Here is a 21285-nt window from a genome sequence, read left to right on the forward strand (position 1 = left end):
AAAAGATTATTGAACTGGTCTGTAATCAGTCTCTGCCTTAAGTTAGTCATTTGCCCTGAGCATTCTGGAACTTGAGATCTGGATGGTTAGGTATGAAAGAAGTTGACTTAAAAACAAAGCAACCCTCCAAACCAACTGTACCCCAGACTCCATTATAACATTTTATGTGCATTAAAGGAAAACACACACAAAATAATAGAGTGCAACAACCGCTCCTCATGGTAGTGTGCTAAATACAACTTTTAGCCAGACCCTGTAAAATATCAAAGATTAACAGCTTCTGATGTTGAGTAGCCTGTCCTGAACAAATTTGTCAGATGGACATGCTCCAATGTAAATTTTCAGAAAGAAAAAGCACTTTGTTTTAGATGAACTGGCAGTTTTCACATAGCCCAACTACTTGTCTGGAATTAGCCGAGTCTTCAGAGTCTTGGGAACATTTGTATTTTCAACTGTAGCACTCATATTTCTGTGGAAAGTAGTATTCCTTCAAAAAAAAGGTCATGTGATGGAAGCTTAACCATGTTCAGTAATCACCAGCTGAAGGCACTCTTTAGGGTAGCTCCCAACCTCTCCTTTAGGCTTCCTGACACTTCCTTCCACCTGTATTAAATTGCCTTCAAAGAACTGTAAATTTCTCTGACATCCTGCATGCAAATTCCTATAGATTGCCTTGCAAGGCTTTGTCATTTATGAAATACACACCATTGCAGAACTAACTGACTATCTTTAAACAAGACCCAGCTAAAATTTGGATTCTTTATCTGGGAGGTATTTATTCAGTTCTAGATCTTTAGGTTTTGAAATGCCTTTTTCCATAATGGCGTGTCTGAAATTACAGCTATTGCAGATGAGTGTGAACCAGTTTGGCTGTTTTGGATAAGGATTATACAATACAAGCACAGGTGGACGCCACTGACACCATTATTAGTGATAAAACTACATTTCTTCTATGAATTGTTTTATTTGAATTAATGCTGAAAATATTTTACATGTGTGTACAGTGTATAAAATTGCCAGACCTGAGTATGGCTGCAGAATACTCTGCCAGCATTTTTCCAGTCATGCACTTTGAGTGTGCAGTTGGCTGGGTCAGGTGACTCTGACTCAGAACACTGCCTTCTGTTATCTTGCTCTTTAAAAATAATGGTATTTTTACATCAAGATACTGAATATTCATAAATATATTTTCTTCACAAATCACAAAGGTGTAAAAATACTGATAGAAACTTTTACCTTATTTCACAGAATTTTGAAGTTCCCTCAAAATAAGAATTTTAGCAAAACAAATGCAAGTGATGTTGAGTATGAAGCCCAGTTTTGCCATCAGTATTTTTCTGCGGAGGGGAAAAAAATTGATTGCCTGTCCAGCTGAACTTCAGAAACAAACCATTTAACACAGTTGGTAGTGAGAGACTTCTCAATTTCTCCCCCAAATTGTGTACCTATTGCTGTATTTCAGCTGTCAATGGCTTCATAGTTTTTTTTATTTTATGTAAGTCCAGCAATTATTGTAGCATATTTTAGTAGCCAGCGGGTTCGTGATAAACTGTTAGAGCTGCTTGGTGGGTTGTAATTTGGACTTAGACCAATGAATGCATTTGTGTGGATTTATGACAAAGTTTCAAACATGGGGTCTCCTCTACAGTAGGAAATTGTATACTGGTTTTTCAGATCATTTATGGGTTGCCTAAGGGAAGGCAATTCCAGTCCATGTCTGCGTGCCAATCTGTGGAGATGATATGCAGCATTACACTGCCCTGAGAGGCAAGAAACAGTATGCTGCTTTTTGCCAAGGGATCTGTGGAAGAGATCATAAAACTTGGATCAGATAAAAGCTCTTCCAATCTTGAACTAGTCTTAAAATCAGCCCAAATCATTGTTCATCCTTTAAGATTAAAATAAATAGTTGTTTCTACATCTCTTTTGAAGCATGAGTGTATGAAAAAGCTCATGTATGCTTAAACTTAATACTAGAGGGTTTTTTGAAGCTGCATCAGATCTGTTTAGCTTGTTGATGCTTATCAGCTCTGAATACTTAGTTTGACTTCTGGGGCAGTGCTGACAGCTAAGTGTGTCAACAGCTGACTTCATGAAAGGAAGGCCTGTTCAACTCCTGCCTGTACAGTCCCTTATCAAAACTGTCATGCAGTGTGGCTGATGGCAGAATCTATTCTAAGGAAGAAATGCCAAAAAAATGCAAAACACAACCCTTCTCTGGCATTTTCTTTGTGTGTCTGCAATCAACTGAGATTGTTTTCTTTTGTGGTTTTTTTCCTATTTTTTTTCTCCTTTTTTCCTGAAAGGGTATGTTTTATAATTAAAAAATAAAAACAAACAAACAATAAAACCTCAAACCCAGACTGAGTCATATGTAAGGGCTAATGTAGTCGTGATAATAAAATGAGTAGCTTCCTACAATAAAAATGGTTTCTTTGTAATGAAAGTGCTTACAGGTGTTTTGTGTGCCTGTATATGCTGATTTCTTTTGCGTGTGTTTTTCTTTCCATACTATTCAAATATTCAGTGTTTTATGCTAGCAAGGTAATTCGGGATCAGTGGGAGTATCATTACATTTTGGTGTATGCTGGTTTTAGTTTTTTATTACCTACCTCCCATGTTCTCAAAAACCTTGTTAGAATACATTTTTGATGTCAAAAGTGGTAGCAGTTTATATTTCTTGTGTGATCTGTCTTTGGTGTCAGTGACAGTTATGCATAGGGTTAGTTGGGGCGGGGAAGAATTTTGCACAAGCAGAATTTTGCTACTGCTTTAAGAAGGCAGAAGTTTTGGATTTAAATTGTATTTTAGGATGGTAGTAGTGGGAAAATTAACTATTTTATACTAATTAAAATTTTGCCCAACTTTGGATCAGTGCTTAATTTGTTTCCCTTGTCAGAGATGCTCTGTCTGCAACTTGGAATCTTGTTTTAGGATTACTGCTCTGGAGAATCCTTCAGCCAGCTTGTAGATGGATTGCTCAGAGTCATAATAATGGCAGGAGTTTCCAGAGCAGTGAGGATGTTTGCCAGGCGACTTTCCTCTTAGGGATGTAGTTTTTTCAGTGTGAAAACATCTGTGTAATCAGCAAAAAGTATTTTGGAGTCTTAAATATTTTCTGTAGATAATAATGTAGGAAACTTACATTCACTAGTTCTGTCAGTGTTCTTGCTGCTCCATAATTTATTTTTGTCTTAAACTCGGCAGTTCAGTTAGCCTAGCTAAAATATATTGGATAATGTTTTGAATCTTGGCATAGGTGGTAAATTTAGTCAGTCTTGAGGAAGAAGGGTGTTTTTTGCAGGGAGAGGAAGATGGTACATGTACTGTAGTTCTGTGGTGTTTTAATGTTCTTTAGAGGCCATGGATACTGCAGAGTGGTGAAGGCATTTGTTTTATTTACTCTTGTGCTACTAACTAGATGGGTTCACCAGATTCAGTGCACACACTACTTGACAGAGCCAAGTTATCCAGGTAGAATAAAAATAAACTGCCTACGCAAAGTATGGTCTCTGCTTCCCCGAGCTGTGCTTGGGGTGGAGGGGGTGGCAGCTGCTTCTGGGAGGAAGGGAGGCTTCCCTCGGTCTCTGGCTGTCTGGTGTCTGCATTCTCAGCCATCACGAATGTTTTCCTTTTGCAGATGACACGATTGGTGCTGCCCGGCATGCTGGAAAGGTGAGTCACGCTAACACTATCCAGACAAAGTCATCATTATTTATAGGGGAGAATCCTTTCTTGAAAAATTCATTACTGTGACTAATCAGCCTGGTCTCCATGTTTTAATGGCAGAGTAATGCTGGGTGAGTCACGCTGATGGTGCATGAATCATCAGACGGTGGAAGCCTTTTCCACTCGATTCCCTTTTTATTTTTCCTCTCCCTTCTCCACTGTTGTGGTGATTCCTTTTAGAACAGAATTAAAAAGCCCATCTGACTCATCAGCACTAACTCAACAACCTGCTATTCTGAGGGGGTGGTTACAGTTCCTGGGAATAACCTTCTTAAGGCTATTTCTCTAAGTCATTGTAAGTAAAATGGATGCAAAGAATTTGTTCTCATTATACAGTAGGAGGTATTTTGAGGAAAAGCTGTGATCATTTGGAAAAGTAGAATTGGAGACCAGCTCTTTATAATAACACACCACTGTCGACAGGGAAGACATGTACTGACTTCCCAGCTTAGCTCCCAGGTGAAATCAAAAGGTTCATGATTTCCATTTAGTCCCTTCAGGCTGTTTTTCAGCTGATGTTGGCTCTGCTGGCTGTTTGCCATCTCTCTTGGGGTGCTAACCCTGCCTTGCTGGGGTTTGCCCTGGATCAGGCTTGAGCCGTGTTCATAATACTGGGAAAACCTCTGTAGAACCATGCAAGTGAATACGGCAGGAGGAGTCCGTGTGTGGGGCAAGCCTCCAAATCTCACAGTGATGAAAAAAAAAGGAAAAGGGTTTAGTTTGTGTCATCTCATCATCTGAGAGTCTTCATTGCAGACCGGAATTCAGTTATTCAAGTGTTGTTGCACAGATGCATAGATGCTTCACTTCTAAAACAAAGCTTCTTCTGGGTGCAGACTGTCAGAGCTAGTGGTCGTTATGGGAGTCAGCGTCTAGCACATCAGGGTGATGGTGAGCTATGATTTTTACTTAGCCAATCAGGAGATAAGAATACATGTATTTCATCTAAAGAGATTTGAATTAGAAATATAGACCCAAGACTGAGCTCTGGGGCAGGAGTGTAATATTTCCCAATGAAGCTGAAGTAGAGGTTGAGGATTATAGTACAGGGGTGATACATACTCAGGGCTTATAGGTCAGAAGCTACTCCTTGTACTATTATTGATAGATAAAGGGACTTGTTTTTTGTAAAACCACTGTCCCCTGAAGGTCCCAACATGACCAAAACCTTTATACTTTTGAGGAAATTTAATGTTGTTTCATTATTAGGCTTTGGAACTTAAAAACTCTTAACAGTTTCTTTCTTCGGTTTCATCTTTCTTTAAAGAAATATTGTAGCTGTGCATTTAGCAGAGTTATCTATTCAGCTTCTCTGGACAGAATGGTGTATACTCACAGAATATCCTGCATTGGTTTTTCTGTTACATTTCCATCTGGGTAAGATGATTTGAATGAAACGTAGCAAGCCAGGATCCTGCTGGGTCCTGGTTCTAACTGCCCTCGAGCACACACCATTCCAAGGATAAATGCTCAAGAAGCCTGAAAAGAAAAGGTTAATAGTGGTAAAAAAACCTAAGCGCACATCTTGAACTTTTTCCTAAATATAAGGAACTACTTTAAAAGACTGCTCCATTTGGATGACAGCCTTGGTTTCTGTCTCAAGGAAAAATATTTGAAAAAGCTTCCATTTTCTGTTTGATTTTTGTGAAGTTGGTTGGGTTTGCAGTGCACAGAATCAATGCCTTCAGCTGCCAACTCCTGCAGTCATAGCTCACAGGCCATTAACACCTCTAGGAGTCTGTAACCACAGGAGAACATGGATGTCCAGCAAAACCAAGGGCATGAATGAATTGGAGCTGGACTTGGCTGCTCTTTAGGTCAGCCATATATTTCTCACATGGGACCACAGGCTAGAAAAAGGGCTCCAGGCTCTAAGAATAAAGCTAGACTAAGAATCTCATTGTCATTCCTCACTTGTTCAAGGAGGAAAGCATGTTGAGTAGATAGATGTGACATAGTGTGTTAGAGCATCTTGCAGCTTGCTCTAGTATGTTCTTTTGCATATTAGAATGTTGGTTTTATGACAATATATTGCAAGATAAATACAAAAATAGAGCATGCTTTGTATGCTTTGCATCCAGGTCTGATAAAAGAAAACAAAGCTACATCTTAGTGTGCCTTTTACTTTTTATTTATAATAAACACAGCAGCATTCGATGAATGCCACTTCTGGTAATTAAGTTCTCTGCTGTGACTTCTCTCCTGTGCTCTGAACACTTAAAGTGACAATTTATTATCTGAAGCTTCCTATTACACTTAGATGAGCAGTTCCTGTATAAATACGCAGGCTACTGTCTGTGATGGGAAACTCATAGAACTGAAAATGAGGCTTGATGTCTTTGGGAACAAAAAAAAAGCCACTGCTACCAAAAATCAGTTGGCTGTTGCTAGACAAATACCAAGCTATGGTATTTATTGCCAGGAAAGTAGCAAGTGCATAATTACATTACAGAAAAAGCTTGCTCTTTCCACTTGGCATGCAGCTGGAGCAGGCACTGGTTGCCACAGCAACAGGGAGATGGCTAAATATAGCCTCCCTGGTGCTGGACCGCTTAAGGTAGAATGACGGGGAGGTGTGAGGGTGTGGGCCTGGCTCTCTTCATCTTAACCAACTTTTTTTGTTTGGTTTTGAGTTTTTTCCCCATTAATGGCACAGTCAAATCAGATGGAGCCCAAATTTATTTTTACCACACTGATGCTTGAGTAATTCTTCAGATCCCTCCCTGAAAATGTTTATTCTGCAATTCCTCTAAGAAGCAGAATTGTAATTGGAGTAATTGAGAGTGTTCCCCCTACTCACATGCTTCTCGATTTCATTTTATCTGGAGGTTTTAAGCTACGAGCTTTTAAGGCTAGGACTGTTTTCTTTAAAATGTAAAAATACAAACCACAAAACCCCCAGTGGCACTGACTGCTTCAAAGAGACCAATACACAGAGCTTCTGCAAGGGGCTGCTATTAATGTTTTAATGTTTTATGTTTTGTTTTTCCAAGAGGGTTTTCTTTACTGGGTCAAACCATTAATTCGCTCCATCTAGGTGGTGGTCACGACTCCTGCTAGAAAGTTGCAGTGTGGCCAGATGCTGTGAGACCTGTGCTTGCAGCCTGAATGTCAGCCTCTCTTCTAAAGCTTCAGTTTATTTTAAACGTGTGAGGCTTGTATTTATCCATATCAATGCTTATCCTTCTTTGAATCTGTTAAGCTTTTGTCCTCAGTTAAGTTTTGTGGCAAGTACTCCCTCGTCTGAATATGAGAAGAGTACTTTTCTTTTATTGGATCTAAATTTCCATCTTTCATGTAAATAAATGTCATCATTCTTTTGTATTCTGAGAAGATAAATCAAGATCTTGATCTTTTTCAGTTGTTAGTTTGTGTCTTCTTATCGTGGTTGCTCTTAATAGTCTCTTAAATAACTAAATTGATGTATCAGAGTGGATTTTTTTCTTCACTTCCCCTTTCTTAAATCATCAGTTTCTTAATATTTCTGTTCTGTATTTTGAGGGGTAAAGATGGTTTGTAGACTGTAACACAAGATTTTGGTGGTGGTGGAGGATCTGTCCCTGCCATTTCCAGCATCCTGTTGTTTGGCTGGTTTTAGTGACTGTTGCACAAAAGAGAATTCCTTGTTCAGGGTTTTCATGAAGGACACTATTGATTTAGAATCCATCAAGGTTTGTGATTATTCACAATTTTTTCTTTAGTATGCATTGTTGGTTATTGATGCTCTTAATACTGATTTTTTTATCTGCCATTCTGTAGTCTGTTCACATAGCAGCCTGAGCTTTTTAAAAAGTTCCTTATAGTAATCTCCAATCTGATAATCTCTTAAAAAAATGCATAAATACTCATTTTATTGCTAATCTTCATTTGAGATAATGAATAAATATCACAGTCACTACCTGTCCTGATATGGAAAACTATTAGCATCCACTGTTAGCTTCTAGCATCCACTTCTGCTGTCTTGAAAATTCCTGATTAATTTGTGATCTTATGCTTTCCATGCTGCGTATTTTGATCCATGCTGCTACTCTTTTCACCAACCAAGCCTTTCAGGGAAGTCCTGAAAAACACAATGAACTTTGGAAAAGGCGCTTGAAATCCTGAATGACTGAAATTATTCTTTTGTGCCACATTTGCCATCTCATTCCTTGTGACAAATCAGTCACAGATGTAACTCACTTGTCATAGCACAAGCCATGCTGGTTTGACTCTATTGTCATGATTTCCGAAGCATTTATGTTGTTGTAGTTTTTAACGGTGACTTAAATTACTGTTAAATTACTGTTTAAGATGGTTACTTAAATGATTGTGGCAGCAGTGGTGTAGGGTATACCTGTTTGATCAAATACAATGGAAACTCATGTGAATCTGCAGGAGTTGAGCTGTGTGATGTCCACCTGCATGAGTGTTCTCATTGCACTGAGCGTGGCATACTTTGCTATGTTGAAGTAAAATGGCTTAAATTTCCAACAGGGTTAGAAGAAGTAGAGATTTATCGTTCATTATGTTGGACTGTCTTGCAGCACCTTCTAACACAGTAATTGCCCTAATTTGCATGAAGGTTTTAAAATTAATTATTTTTTCTACATGTCACTTAATATGTCTGATTTGATAGGTAAAACTGGTCTCAGAAATAAATATGGCTCAGATCAGTGTACTGGGAGGTCAGGAGCCTTCCTGTCCTACCTGCATGTGCTTTAGAATGGCTTGACAGAGCAGGTGGTTGCTAATTTCAGGTATATTTACCCAAATACTACTGATGAATACCTTCAGTGTTACTGTAATACAGCTGTAAGACAACTTTCATTTTCTGTGTTCATCCACTGAACATCTTCTATATTTATTAAAATACTTCTATTTCTGAGCAGTAGTTCAGATCCTTGCTATCTTGAAGATCCATTATGAAGTAATATTTAGAAGATGAAAGGAACTATCGAAGTGTAAATTATACAACAAAACTGTGTTTCCATTTCTGCCATCTTATCCTAAGATGTAGAAGCTCCTCTTGAACTTGTAACAGCTTGACTCAATGGTTTTGCATAGTTTAGCTCACAGTGTGTGTGTGTGTATATAAATAAAACTTTGATTCTTTTGCTGTATTGACCTTGGAGTTGTTCCTGATTTATATCAGCTGCTTGGATACTTTTAACTGCATAAATTGAATTTAAATTCAGGATTTGGTTGGGGTTTTTAAACAGATCTTAATTTCAGTTGCGTTCTAAAGGGTTTTTTTAGGCTTGCTGTAATTTTTGGAAACATGAAAGATGTTTCCTTTATTTCATTATAATATATCTTTACTTCCTTTCAGATCAAAAGGGATAATCCTGAATATTGCATCAGCTTCAGGGATGTGTCCAACTCCACTGCTGACTCTTTACTCTGCAACCAAAGTAAGTGTTCCCCTTCCACACTGAAATCAAGTGTCAAACATAAGGCAACGCTTACAGGAATAAATGTTTTGGTGTCCATCTAGTGGTGCTTTCATGAACTAAAAGTACAGAGTTTGTCTTGAGTTTTTCCAGTAGTGAAAGCTGGAAGGTTGCGAGAAAACTGAGTGCAAGGATTTACTGGCATGGAAATGACTATTTTATGTATTTCCTCATGCATTCCATTTTTACATGCAAAAGGATAATAGTGTACCAAGCAAGCTTAGTGTAAAGTTGAGAAAGGACATGGACTAAGTTTAACACACTTTATTTGAAACTTCTTTCCCCTAAATTCAGTGATGATTCTATGATCTACATTTCATCTTAAGTTCATCTGCTCTGGTTTCTCTTCGTGTCGCTGGGACAGTTTCATCTTTTTGCAGCTGGTCTTTTTTTTTTTTTTCCCAAAGATACTTTCAGGGGATTCTAAAATGTTGCCCTACAATATCTCCAGTGAATGCTGGATACATATGACAGAATGTAGGTACCCAGCATGGAACTGAGGCATATGTGATGAAATAGAATGCAAGAGACATTTACACTGGGATTAAAGCAGTATGGCACTGCACCTTTTTCAGGCATACCTGGTAATTAACTTGACTATTTCAAGCATCTCAGAGTCTAAGCAGAACCTTGACAGGATGAAGAAACCTTCAGTAGTGTCATTCATGTCAGAACAGACTCGCATGTCCTGTAGACTCTCAGTAACATCTTCATATTCCCAGAAGGGAGTTGATGCATGCTATTTCATTCATACTAGAGGGGATATTTAAGTTTAGAAGCCTGAAGTAGCTTTAGCTGATAAAATTTCCCCTTGCAATAACTGTTTCCTGAGGACAGTTCTTTCTTTTAATACAAATGGTCACTTTTGTTGTGGTAGTGCTTTAAGCTTTATGCAATCAAATGAGCTTCTGATTTTAGTGCTAACATACCTTACACTCTTTTTTTTTTTTTTCAATGGGAATCTGAAATATTTCTTCCCCTCCCCTTAAAAACTTAAGTTACAGGTCAAGTAATCTGTCTATTCTCAGCACTACCCATCATCTCCTACAGCAAGATTAGTGAGCATGAAAGTGACTCCCCTAATGTAGCTATAGAAAGACTGTATCTGCAGTTTCTAGGGTTTTTTTTTTTTCCCTTCATCCATTTAAAGGGAATTTAAAGCATAATACCCTTCATGTGTAAGTCAATGACTTTGACTAATTATCAGGAACAAATGTGGTCCAACTCTTTAACCTTCCTGTGGAGAATTCCCTAGTTTACACTGAAATGAGACTTTTCAAGGAATCATACTGCTATATTTTGACAGGTTTACCTACCTGTGTTAATGATAAAGTGAAATATGATTATATCATTTCCCACCTCACCCCTATGCCTTTGGATTTGTTATTAGATATTTGGATATCCAAGGGAGAAGAAATTTTCTAACATGAAATGCTTATCTGTGTATTCAGGGAATGTTTATTTAGAGAGTATTCGTAAGACTTCAGGTTCAAAGTTGTTGAGGGACTTTAGCTTGTGGAGGTAGAAAACCCAACTTGTCTTGAAATAAATGTTTAAAAAAAAAAACAACTCCAAAGCTTATTTGTATACTGGAAGTTGCTTTCTCTTCTCATATAAAATGAATGTTTTCTTTATAGCAAGCTCTTTGCAAGCAGTAGAGAAGACAGTCTTTTATACTTCATGTCTATATCTGAAGCAGTAGCTAATATCAGGACTTTTGTCATGGAGGAATAGTTAGAAATTTGAATGATCGAAGCACTTTCATTAGCATAATGTAATTATTTTTAATAGATTATCAGTATACTCTGTGCAGTTATTGCACATGTACCTGCCTGCTGTGTTTAGAAACTAAACCAAACTAATTGGCATGTCTGTGCAGGTACCTTACTCTTGCAAGAGGATGGTCAGAGGATTCACTTGAATGGTTGCTGCTAAGCCAGACTTTGTCTTGTTCATGTTGACTTCTGAATTTTCTTATGACTTTATACTCAGGGGAGAGGGAGGAAAAAAGAGCAGCTGAACAGCAGATAAGCTTTTTATGGAGCCTTCTGCTAGCTTATGCATGCAACTTGAAGAAGAAGAGTAAAAGGACCTACCTGCTATACAGCAAAATCCAGTTTTATTTCAGATCTTCCAAGTACACTCAGAAGAGTGTCTATAGAAATAGTCCAGTAGTATGGGAGTGTTTCTGTTGCTTCTTTTATAGGCTGAATTCAGTGGGATGGCCTTGATAGGAAAAACACTGGCCACTGCCAACTTTGTATTTGTTTCAGTTAGGACTTGTGTTAAACCACTGGGGACATGGTGACCAAAGGAAGACTGTAAAGGAGGTGCAGTACTATAGCTTTGCTGCTCACTTTGAATCTGGTGTGGAGCAACTGCTTCTTAAATACTTGAACTAATTTACTTAGTATTTTTTTTAGCTTCAAGCATGGATGGGATGGTTTAGTTCATTCAGTTGAAGATAGTCTGTTCTTCCTACTTGGTTGTATCGCTTCACTTAACAAGAAACCATAGCAGAATCTGCTATTTTTGTCTCACTGGACAGCAGGATAAGGTGGAAAGGTGGTTTAGAAGAATTTGAGAAGTGGAAATCTCTTCTGGTTTGAACTGCTGGTAGCCTTTGATTTTTCAGACAATATTTCCTGGCAGGGTTAAGGAAATGGCTGTATCATGTATCAAAAGGTGCTAACATCCACTTTTTAAGCCCTTTAACTTCTTTATTTGAACTTCCAGTCTTGCAATTTCTGAAACTTCCAGAAGTTTGGAAGAGGATCTGTGGAGGTGGACTTGAGGATTAGGAAGAAGTGTCACCATAGGGTGGCATTTTTTAGAACTGTAAAGGCAGAAGACTAAGTGTTTAAACACTATGTTCTAAAAACCATGCACAAGAGGAACCCAATTAAATCAGTCTTAAACATATCTAAGAAGATGACATAAGTAGTGAACAATGTGAACATGAAGTCATCTTTTCCTCTTTTAACTAGGCTTTGTTTAACAAATCTAGTTCCTTTTCCTTCTATATTAAAAAGGGGGTTATTTGTTTAGATTGAGCCTTGCTTCTGTAAAAATACTTCATAAGCATAGAGCTTCTATTTGAATGACATTGCTCTTGTATGCACAATTTCATTGAAAACCTCGGGTTTTCATTTTGAAAACAGGAACTCCAAATTGTAATTCAAATACTCTCACACAAAACTGTTAAAACTAGAGTTTCCATTGTAACGTGTATCATGCTGCATGTTTCCCTTCTCTCTCCAGGCTTTTGTGGATTACTTCTCCCGAGGCCTTCATGCAGAATACAAGAGCAAGGGCATCATTGTGCAGGTGAGTAGTTTGTTTCATATAAGTGTGGTTACCACAGCAACATTGGTGTCTTGGCAACAAAAAGGAATCAGCATATTCTCTTATTCATGAGTGTGTGACACAGATTAAGGATAAGGATTTCCTTTGATCCCATTAGCAGCTTTCTTAAATTACTCTGAAACCATGGGTCTTGAAGCAACAAAAGACATGGTTTGGTTTTGTGTGGGTTTAGCTGGTGGTGCTAATTGAACCTTTATAGATAAAATATTCCATAAAACTCTGCATAGTGCTGTGGAATACATCTTTATGAAGCTTCATCTATTGGAATACACTGTGGAATGTGTTTGTGCAGGCATTCCACAGGTAACAGCTCAAAGGACTCGAATAATAGAACCCCTGCAGTGTCAGTGAATCAACTGCTAAACTAATCATAGTTGAAGAAGGAAGAAAGCCTCAAAGATCCTTCATGTGTAACTGTCTGATTTAATTTTCTGTATTGCTAAGGAGTGTTGCTTCATACCCCTCCTTGCCCCCTCCCCATTTGTTTACCTTCCTTGATTTTAATTATTTTTAGTGTGGCACAAAAGCAAACCAAACCAGTTTCTCATAGTTTTATAGGATTTTGCTTTAATATCAGTTCTCACATACTTAGTGTTTGCTTCCAAAGCTGGAATTTCCAGATTTGGTCACAAACAGTGAACCTTCCATTGCTATTAAACCTCTCCAGAGTAAGAATCAGTTTAATAAAGATGGTATGACATCTTACCTGTACTGTGAAGACAATGGTATCTCTTTTTGAAGTTCAGTTAGGGATCTTACAAACAGGATTAGCTATGTCCATGCTTCTCATTCCTCTGTTCTGTGGGGTAATTCTCAAAGCCATTTGAACTTCAAAGGCTTTATGAAAGGTAAGGCACAAAGTTGCCTGCTTTGAATGTGTAATCACCATACAAAAGAGCACAGCTCTTATTACTGGCTAATACTATAGGGAAATTGTAACCAGATTAAGGCTGTATTACGTTTTGGTGTGCTAGATTATTTTTTCCTTTTAAATATATTCAGCAAAACAAGAACTCACCAGAAAATGTCCTGTCACGTTTGCTGAGAATGGGTTGCATTACGAGAAAAGACAGTTGTTGGGTGAGCTATTCCCATGCAGTCACCAACCTTTTAATGGGAACCTCCTGTAAACCTAGATTTAAACTTTATATCAAATATCTGAAGGGGTGCTTTCAATTTTTGGGATCTGTTGGCAGTGGAGAGGAAGCTAGTGAAGGTGGACCTTGAAAGCATTCCAACTGCTTGACTTTAGTTTTACACTGGTAACGTAACTTGGAGTACAGCTCCAAAACCTTGACTTCTCCCCTTGGTGCTTGATTCTGTGCCCTAGCTCTCTGGCTTGTGCAGTCAAACCAATGTGCAGCTATGAAGGATGCATAAAAAGGTAGCATTCTGAACAGGTTCAGCATGCAGGGGTCATTTTGTGAGCTCTCACTTCTTGAAGTGGATTGAGCTGGAGTAACTTTCAGTGTTTTATGTCTCCTTGTTATTTTCTCTCCTCACAGAGCTTTAGCTCCAAAGTATCCTGCAGTGGGTCAATGTTTACCATGTGGCAAGTTCCTTACAGCTTTCTCTTCACTTCTACCCTTCTTGATTACTTCTACCTCCTCAGTGTCTTTCAAATTGTATTACTAGCAGATTTAGCTTCACTATCAGACAGTTATTCTTCATCTATATTCATCTATGTGCAATGTGGCCCTCTCTGTCTGTGATCAGTGTCTCAAAATGAGACTCAAGGAACTGGTAGAGTATTGCCCTTTCTTACATCAATAATATCAAGTCTTCTGGGTAGACTTCCTTTCTGCTGAAGTCTGTCTACAAAGTGAGCCACAGGCCCCTTCAATACACAGCTTCACTGACAATAAAGACAGTGTGAATTTTTTTGGGCCTGTATTGTGGTACTACATCTAACCTCTGATTTCTGGTTTTTCTTAAGGAAAGCTGCTCTTAAGTCACTTTAGTGCGAGGGTGCTTAGGGACAGATGCTTGCAGGAGAAAGAAGTGTTGTGTCTTTGAGATGTGTTGTTTCTATGTGCAGCTTTCTCCTCCTCCCCAGATTTTGTCTAAGTAGTACTCTTAGCAGTTTGAGAGGAGAAAGAAGGAGGGTCAAGAACTGTTCGTATATGACTATGGAGTACCTGTTGAGACTGACAAGGTAAATGACCCAGTGACTCATGCTTGGCTAAAGGCATTAAGACCAGTATGAATGTATGTAGGATAGGAAAGGTTTTCTAGCTTTTGGGTATGGAAAAGCTAGGAAAAGGGTTTTTGGTGTCTTACATTTTTAGGATTATAAACAAATAAAGAATTAAATGTAACTTTCTGTATCTACAGTTCTGTTTTCCTGTACAAACCTTTACAGGTTGTGGTAAACTGTCTTTTTGTGACTCTGGTGTTGGTTTAGGATGCTGAATTCCTGACAGCAGAGCACTGCTTTTTATCCCTTAAATGTAGATAGTGAATTGCCATTGAGTTATGTGGGTCTGATTTTCAATAACTGTCATAGCTTCAATTTGTTATGCTAATTTTGTTGCAGTCCATGTCCTTGTCCTCTTATTTCAGCCTAAATCACTATAAGCCAGTAATGAATATTACAAGTACCTTCCTGTGAAGACTAGCTGACCTGTCTCCTTCAATCCCTAAGGAAGATTGCATCCCTCTTAGATTTTTTTTTTGAAGTGCATCTCTGTGACCTTCAGAAACATTATACTTTTAATTTCATATTTGCCCTTCCAGCTAGATCATCATCATTGAAACCAGTTAACTTTTGCTGTGAAATACCTGCAGAGCACCACCGTGTGAAAAGCAGAAACAAAGTGCTGGTGGGATTTTAGCAGTTTCTTCCTATCAGCCTCTCGAGTATGTGTCTTGCTCAAGTGGATTACCATCTGTGGAAGCTTAGCTTTGATACTGCTTTTATTGAAGCATACCCATCTTTGGATTAAAAATATACTCTTCTGGCTGACATGTCTGCTTATTTTTTCAGAAGCAGCACAATAACAGCATAGGTTAAAACCTTGTATGTGTTTACATGGGGAAAAGAGGCAAGAGAAAAGAAATAAGGAAGAAGATGACAATGACTTTACTCAAGACTTTCAGAAAGATCTCTCCTTGGCAGATTTCTGCAGACTCTTATGAAATCTTTGCTCTTTTAATATGTTTAGAAATACTGCTTGGTTCTTTGACCCTTTCTTTTACTCTCTTTAAACTTCAGTTAGTTATTGGCATTGTTCCTTTATACTTCATTACTATGTGTAGCAACAGTATAGCAGTAGAAACTTGCACTATCTGTTTTATTTTATTTTATTTACTACATAAAAGACCAGACCACAAATTAATGAAAATGTCCATTTAGAAGGATTACCAGAAAATTTTCTACCCTAACCTTCTGCTCTCCCAGCAGTTGGATTGCCTAGCAATTAGCAGTGGGAATGCTGCTGGCACTAGGACATGGGCTAATTGTGGCTTTATCCAGCCAAATCTTGGAAACCATCAAGAGCAGGGGTGCTGTGAGCTCTCTGGACAGTCTATTTGAATTTTATATTGCTCTCCTAGTAAAAAGGCTTTCTCCCTAATATCCAGTCTGACGGTCTATTGCCAAAATTGACAGTTGACCCTCTTGTCATTTGATCAGGCATTACCAAGAAGAGTTTGGCTCTTATCTTCATAACTGCCTTTGAAATGATTTTAGGTAGGATGTCATCATCAGCTTCATTTTTACAACACTGAACAGGCCTAGCTTTATTGCCAGGTATTCACAAAAGTGTGCTGTCACCAAACTGATGTCTTATGGCATTACCTTATTTCCTCCAAAACTTTTTAGTTTTCTATACAGATCAACTTTGGTTGATGTAACTCTTCAATTTCCCTTTAATGTTCCTCAATCTCCTTTTTTGTCTGTTGGAAAGGGAAGGAAGCTTATTTGTCAACATCAAAGAGTTCAGGTCTTTTTGCTTTTTTTTAAAGTAAGGTTAAAAAGGTGATAAAATTGTGTAAACAGGCTATTCTGACTTCAGAGGACTTACTTGACTATTCAGGACTTGAGATCTGGCTTCTTACATCTAAATAATATTCAAGAACCCAATTTTGAGTGTGAGCCAATTTTAATAAGCATCAGAGCTATAAGCAGTAGCAAATTTTTTAAGTGAGCAGGACATATTGTACTGACATAAGCTACTTTTAAGGCATGTTTTGAAACTGTAGGGCAGGCTAAGCTTTCCCTGAACAAGGAGAGTTATTTATCCAGGTAGTGTGGGTTATATTTGTCTGAATGTAAAATGCTGAAAGGCTTTAAGGAGGGATTTTTAAATTTTTTAAAAAAATCTGTTATGCCTATTTTAGATACAGTTCATGAATCTCTGAATTCCTTGTGGGAAGGAAAAAGGGGAGAAAACTAAATAAATTCAGCAAGTCTCTTGATATCTATTAAAATAAGGTACAGTTAATACAAAGATGGTAAATATAATGTATCTGAAATTAAATATCTGTCTATTTGTTTTCTGGAGTGCATCTAGAAGAAAAATGTTGGAGTATAATCCCATGTTTCTATGTGCCTTGAAGTCTGTGGATCAGTCCAGTAGTGCTACCATATGCTTGCTGTTTCAAGTATCCTCATGCACAATTGTTTGCCCCTTCATGCTGTCCAGTGGTGTAACTGGGTAATGCAGTTCACTTTTGAAGTCTTTTGAGCAGAGAAAGAGAATAAATCATATGTATTGTGCTTTTCTTGGTGGGGATGTTGCAGATATAATTTGGTGGTGAATAAGAAGCCTATAATTTTAACTTTTTAAAACAACAAACTAGAGATTCAGCTTAGAAAAGTGATCTGAAAAATAGAAGCAGTTCATGTTCTGGAGCTGAAATGAGGTACCTATGCTGCAATGGTAGCAGAATGAATAGTTTTCTTATCCGAGTATTTGTAGCTTTTGGTGACTTTAAAGGCAATGGTAGCTGCTTTCACTTCTGAAGTTGAGGTCTCCATTTTTCCTTCCCATTTGAAAGTGGACTCATGTAATATATTATTGAAAGTCCTATTTATAGACAGAAGGGCACAGTTTTCATGTTCTCAGGTGAAGGAATGAGCAGACCATTGTGGTGGTAAAATTTCTGTTGAAATGTGCACAGCTATGGCATGGATGTACACTCCATGAGAACTGAAGGGGTCCTTTCCCTGCTGTGCGGCTGAGAGCAGCAGCAGATGTTCCTGAGGTCAGGCATGTGTGGTCGTTCTTTAAGAGACTAACATGGGGAAGCAGGTTTACAAACTGTAACTTGCCCAAATATTTTTTGCCCAAATGTTTTTGGAGGTGGTGTTCTAATTTGGAGATGAGTTAGTAGCAGAGGTGGGCACACACTTCTCAGGTACTTGCTGTAAAGGTACGGCAGTGGGAGCACTCGCTACATGGGCAGTAGTGGATGGATGTATTGAATCACTGCTAGAGCCACTGACAGTGTCTTAGGAGGTCCTTGTTGAAGTGGTGATAAAGTTCCAGCCTCTCTAAGCATGTTGAGATATGGTATGTTTAATATCAGTTTAAGCACTGTCGACCAGGGCTTTTTTGATTACTTTTTTAGAAGAAAAAATTGAGGACAAGTTGAAAGCATTGCCAAAACCATGACCGTGAGCCAAGGGCGTTGCTTCCTACTGTGCAAGTACATGTGCATTTCCCTTTCCTTCTCCAGCAGCATGAGACTGGGATAAGTGGAATGAGGTTTTGGATCCTCCAGGTCTATCTTGCCCTACCATGGGCATGCCTTTCTGCTCTCAACATCTCTCCATCAAGATATACCTACGCTTCTTCCTCTTGCTTCTCCGCTGCAGTTCTGAGACCCAGCATCACTTTTCTGTTTTGCTTCCGAACATTGCTATAAAAGCTCATTAACTGTGCTCTGCTTTTGATTCTTCCTTCTGCCCTTCCACCCTGGTACTGATAATCTCCTTCGACCTCTGAGCCCTGCTGTGGAGTTACAAGCTCGGTGTTTTGAGTACCTGGATGCTGTTTTCTCTGAGGAACTGAGGAACTTTTACTATAAAACAACTGTCTTGGTTTCTGCACCTCCTTCCCAAGCAAACATTTGGAGATGTTTGAGAGAAGCAGCAGTACAGCATTTTCTATTAAACAACTGGAATGAAGTTTTGTACTTATTAGGCAAATTATAAGAATGGCTTTTCAACCGTATGCTTGCAAGAGTGGTTTTTCTAAGGCTCCAGCTGGTGATGTTGACTGTCAGGAGAGAACTGAACTATGTCAGGTTATCCAATTAAAAAGTTTTTGATGTTACATTGGGATCCCATCGTGATCTTAGAACTGAAAATAAGGCTGGCTTAAGCTAGAATTCGGTGTACAGATTATCTGATTTCCAGTTACTTTAGCTCTTTAATGGATTGGTAAATTAATCTTAAAAGCATTTCCTGCTTAACATGAGTTTTCCTGTGTGCAGAGTGTTCTACCATATTATGTGGCAACAAAAATGTCCAAAATCCGCAAGCCAACCTTTGATAAGCCAAGTCCTGAAACGTATGTCAGAGCTGCCTTGGGCACGGTGGGCCTGCAGTCCCGGACCAATGGGTACCTACCTCATGCACTCATGGTAAGTCACCTTGGAAGATGTAAGGATCTGAAATGTCCTTTGTGTTTATTACGGAAAAGAGAGTCATTACTACAAGTTTTAAAATGCTGAGACCTCACCTCCTAATTTTTATTTAATTGGGGTTTTTTGTTGTGTTTTTTTTAGGGATGGTTCATGTCTCTTCTACCTACATCTACTGCCATTAACTTAATCATTAAAAATAACAAACAAATACGGGCTCGTTATTTTAAAAAAATGAAGGAGAAGTAAGTGGGAAGCAACTTCATCTTGGGAACCTGGGACTCCTGCAGATTCCATACCATGCTGCAACATCAAGTAGACCTAATGTTTTAAAGATCTCCAGTTGTAGGTGTGCTTTCTAACAAAGAGAACAGTCTTGTTTTGAGGATACAGATAAAACGAGACTGTTGACTTCTAATATGGATTGAAAAATAGGCTTTATTTGTTTATAGATATTATGAGGGGGGAAGTGCTTTGAACTAAAATTGCATTGTGCTTTACAAAATATTTTCATGGACTTGGTCAGACATCACGCTGTTGAGGAACATCTTGGTTATATAGTGTCCATCATACATATTATTGTGCTCATGAGTGAAGGGCAGAAAAAAAGTAGTTCTCAAAGATTCCTGGACAAGTGGGCAGGGGAGGAAAGGGAGCATAATTACTTGAAAAGGTAATCTGGCACTATTTCCTGAGTACTGACCTCTTGAAGCTCAGGTTTTGGATACTTGTGAGGATTCTGCACTATCAGCCAGCTCATGAGTGCTTCCCTGCTTACATGGTCCAGTGTGATTTTTTGGTTATGAACTAGAAGAAAATGGGCCAAAACCCAAAATAAGTGTAATAACTCATCTATAAATATATACATAAAGTAACACTGCAGAAAGCATTCAAAATCTTGGGTCTTGAATATGGATTCTAACTTTTCAGTAATATGTAATCTTCATGATTTGTAATAACATTTTAAAAAGTTCAGTGCCTGCTCTTTGTAATAGGTGATGATAACACAATGTAGATAAATGTCACAAGTTACATGTTATGTGCTGGTTGCTATGTAACAGATTATGGGTACTTTAAATGCAGAGCTTGAAATGAGTTACTCGTTAGCAACTGTGGTTAAATTCTTTTTGAAGTTATGTATCAGTCTGTCTGGTAATGTCCTTTGAAATATGAATCCTGAATATTTAGACAGCTTTAAAAATGAGAACCAGGAAATGTCTTAATGAGTAGAACAGTTTTAATTTACTTGAATTAAAATTAACTGATTTGTTTCATGGTTCTGTTCCAAAGTGGAATGCTCCTATGAGGCTCAAGTTACCTAACTCCTGGACACAGGGAATAGAGTACATGAGAAGTCTGCACTGCTGTTGTATTCACCTACTCTTTATTAAAGATTTTGGTCTTTAACATTCCTTTTTATAAACATAAAATGTATGAGACTCGCAAGGCAAATGAAATTGCAAGAAAATACCACTGTTTCCTATGATTGAAGAGGGGAAGTTTTTTCTGTCCTTCAAAGAATAATTTCAAGCTCTGATTTTGAAGTAAGATGTGTTGCACTGAGACACGATTTGGGGCTAACATTTCTGTACATTGAAAAAACCTGAATACCGATGCAATGGTGCTGATCAAATCTGAGATGCAGATCCTATCCCATAGTTTTCTTAATTTTTTGGAACAGGGATGGTGAAGTTGGTGGTATTAGTTCTCTAAGAGCACGTGATTTGGTTTCCTCTGGATCTGATGTGAAAGCATTGGACTATAAAAATCTGTATGTTTTTGACTTTGTAAAACAAATAAAATGGAAATTACTCTTGAGTCTTTAATGTGTTACTTTTTCTCCTAAAAATGTTTGCAGGTACATTCAAGTGTCTGATTGTCCTTTATTGTGAGTAATTACAGTGAAAATTGCTATACTTTTACATGCCAAAACCAATTATTATATTAATCTGTTTTCCTGGCTGTCATTTACCCCCTATCTGGGGTGCTTTAGGCACATAATCTCTGGCCAGTTGAGGTAGGTGACACTCCTGCTCTGCTCTGCTCTGCCACTGGGGTGGCCTCACCTTGAATACCTTAGTTTTGAGTACCACAATATAAGAAAGATATAAAGCTACTGAAGAGCATCCAGAAGATGACTATGAAGATGGTGAAGGGCCTGGAGAAGCAG

The 21285-nt window shown here is 38.2% G+C and overlaps 1 protein-coding gene across 1 annotated transcript in view; it reads left to right on the top strand.

Annotated features, from left to right (window-relative positions):
- The window catches only part of HSD17B12 (hydroxysteroid 17-beta dehydrogenase 12), an 82856-nt gene extending 61923 nt beyond the window's left edge, over positions 1-20933 (top strand). The window contains exons 7-11 of the mRNA XM_005522405.3: positions 3641-3675; positions 9038-9119; positions 12420-12485; positions 18966-19115; positions 19260-20933. Of these exons, the coding sequence (XP_005522462.1) occupies positions 3641-3675; positions 9038-9119; positions 12420-12485; positions 18966-19115; positions 19260-19364 (438 nt within the window). The 3' untranslated portion in view covers positions 19365-20933. The remainder of the gene's footprint in view (positions 1-3640; positions 3676-9037; positions 9120-12419; positions 12486-18965; positions 19116-19259) is intronic.
- Positions 20934-21285: the final 352 nt, after the last annotated feature.

Source organism: Pseudopodoces humilis, chromosome 7 (genome assembly GCF_049639895.1).
Source record: "Pseudopodoces humilis isolate 2021_Gansu_Grassland_sample_001 chromosome 7, ASM4963989v1, whole genome shotgun sequence".
In the NCBI taxonomy this organism is placed as follows: domain Eukaryota; kingdom Metazoa; phylum Chordata; class Aves; order Passeriformes; family Paridae; genus Pseudopodoces; species Pseudopodoces humilis.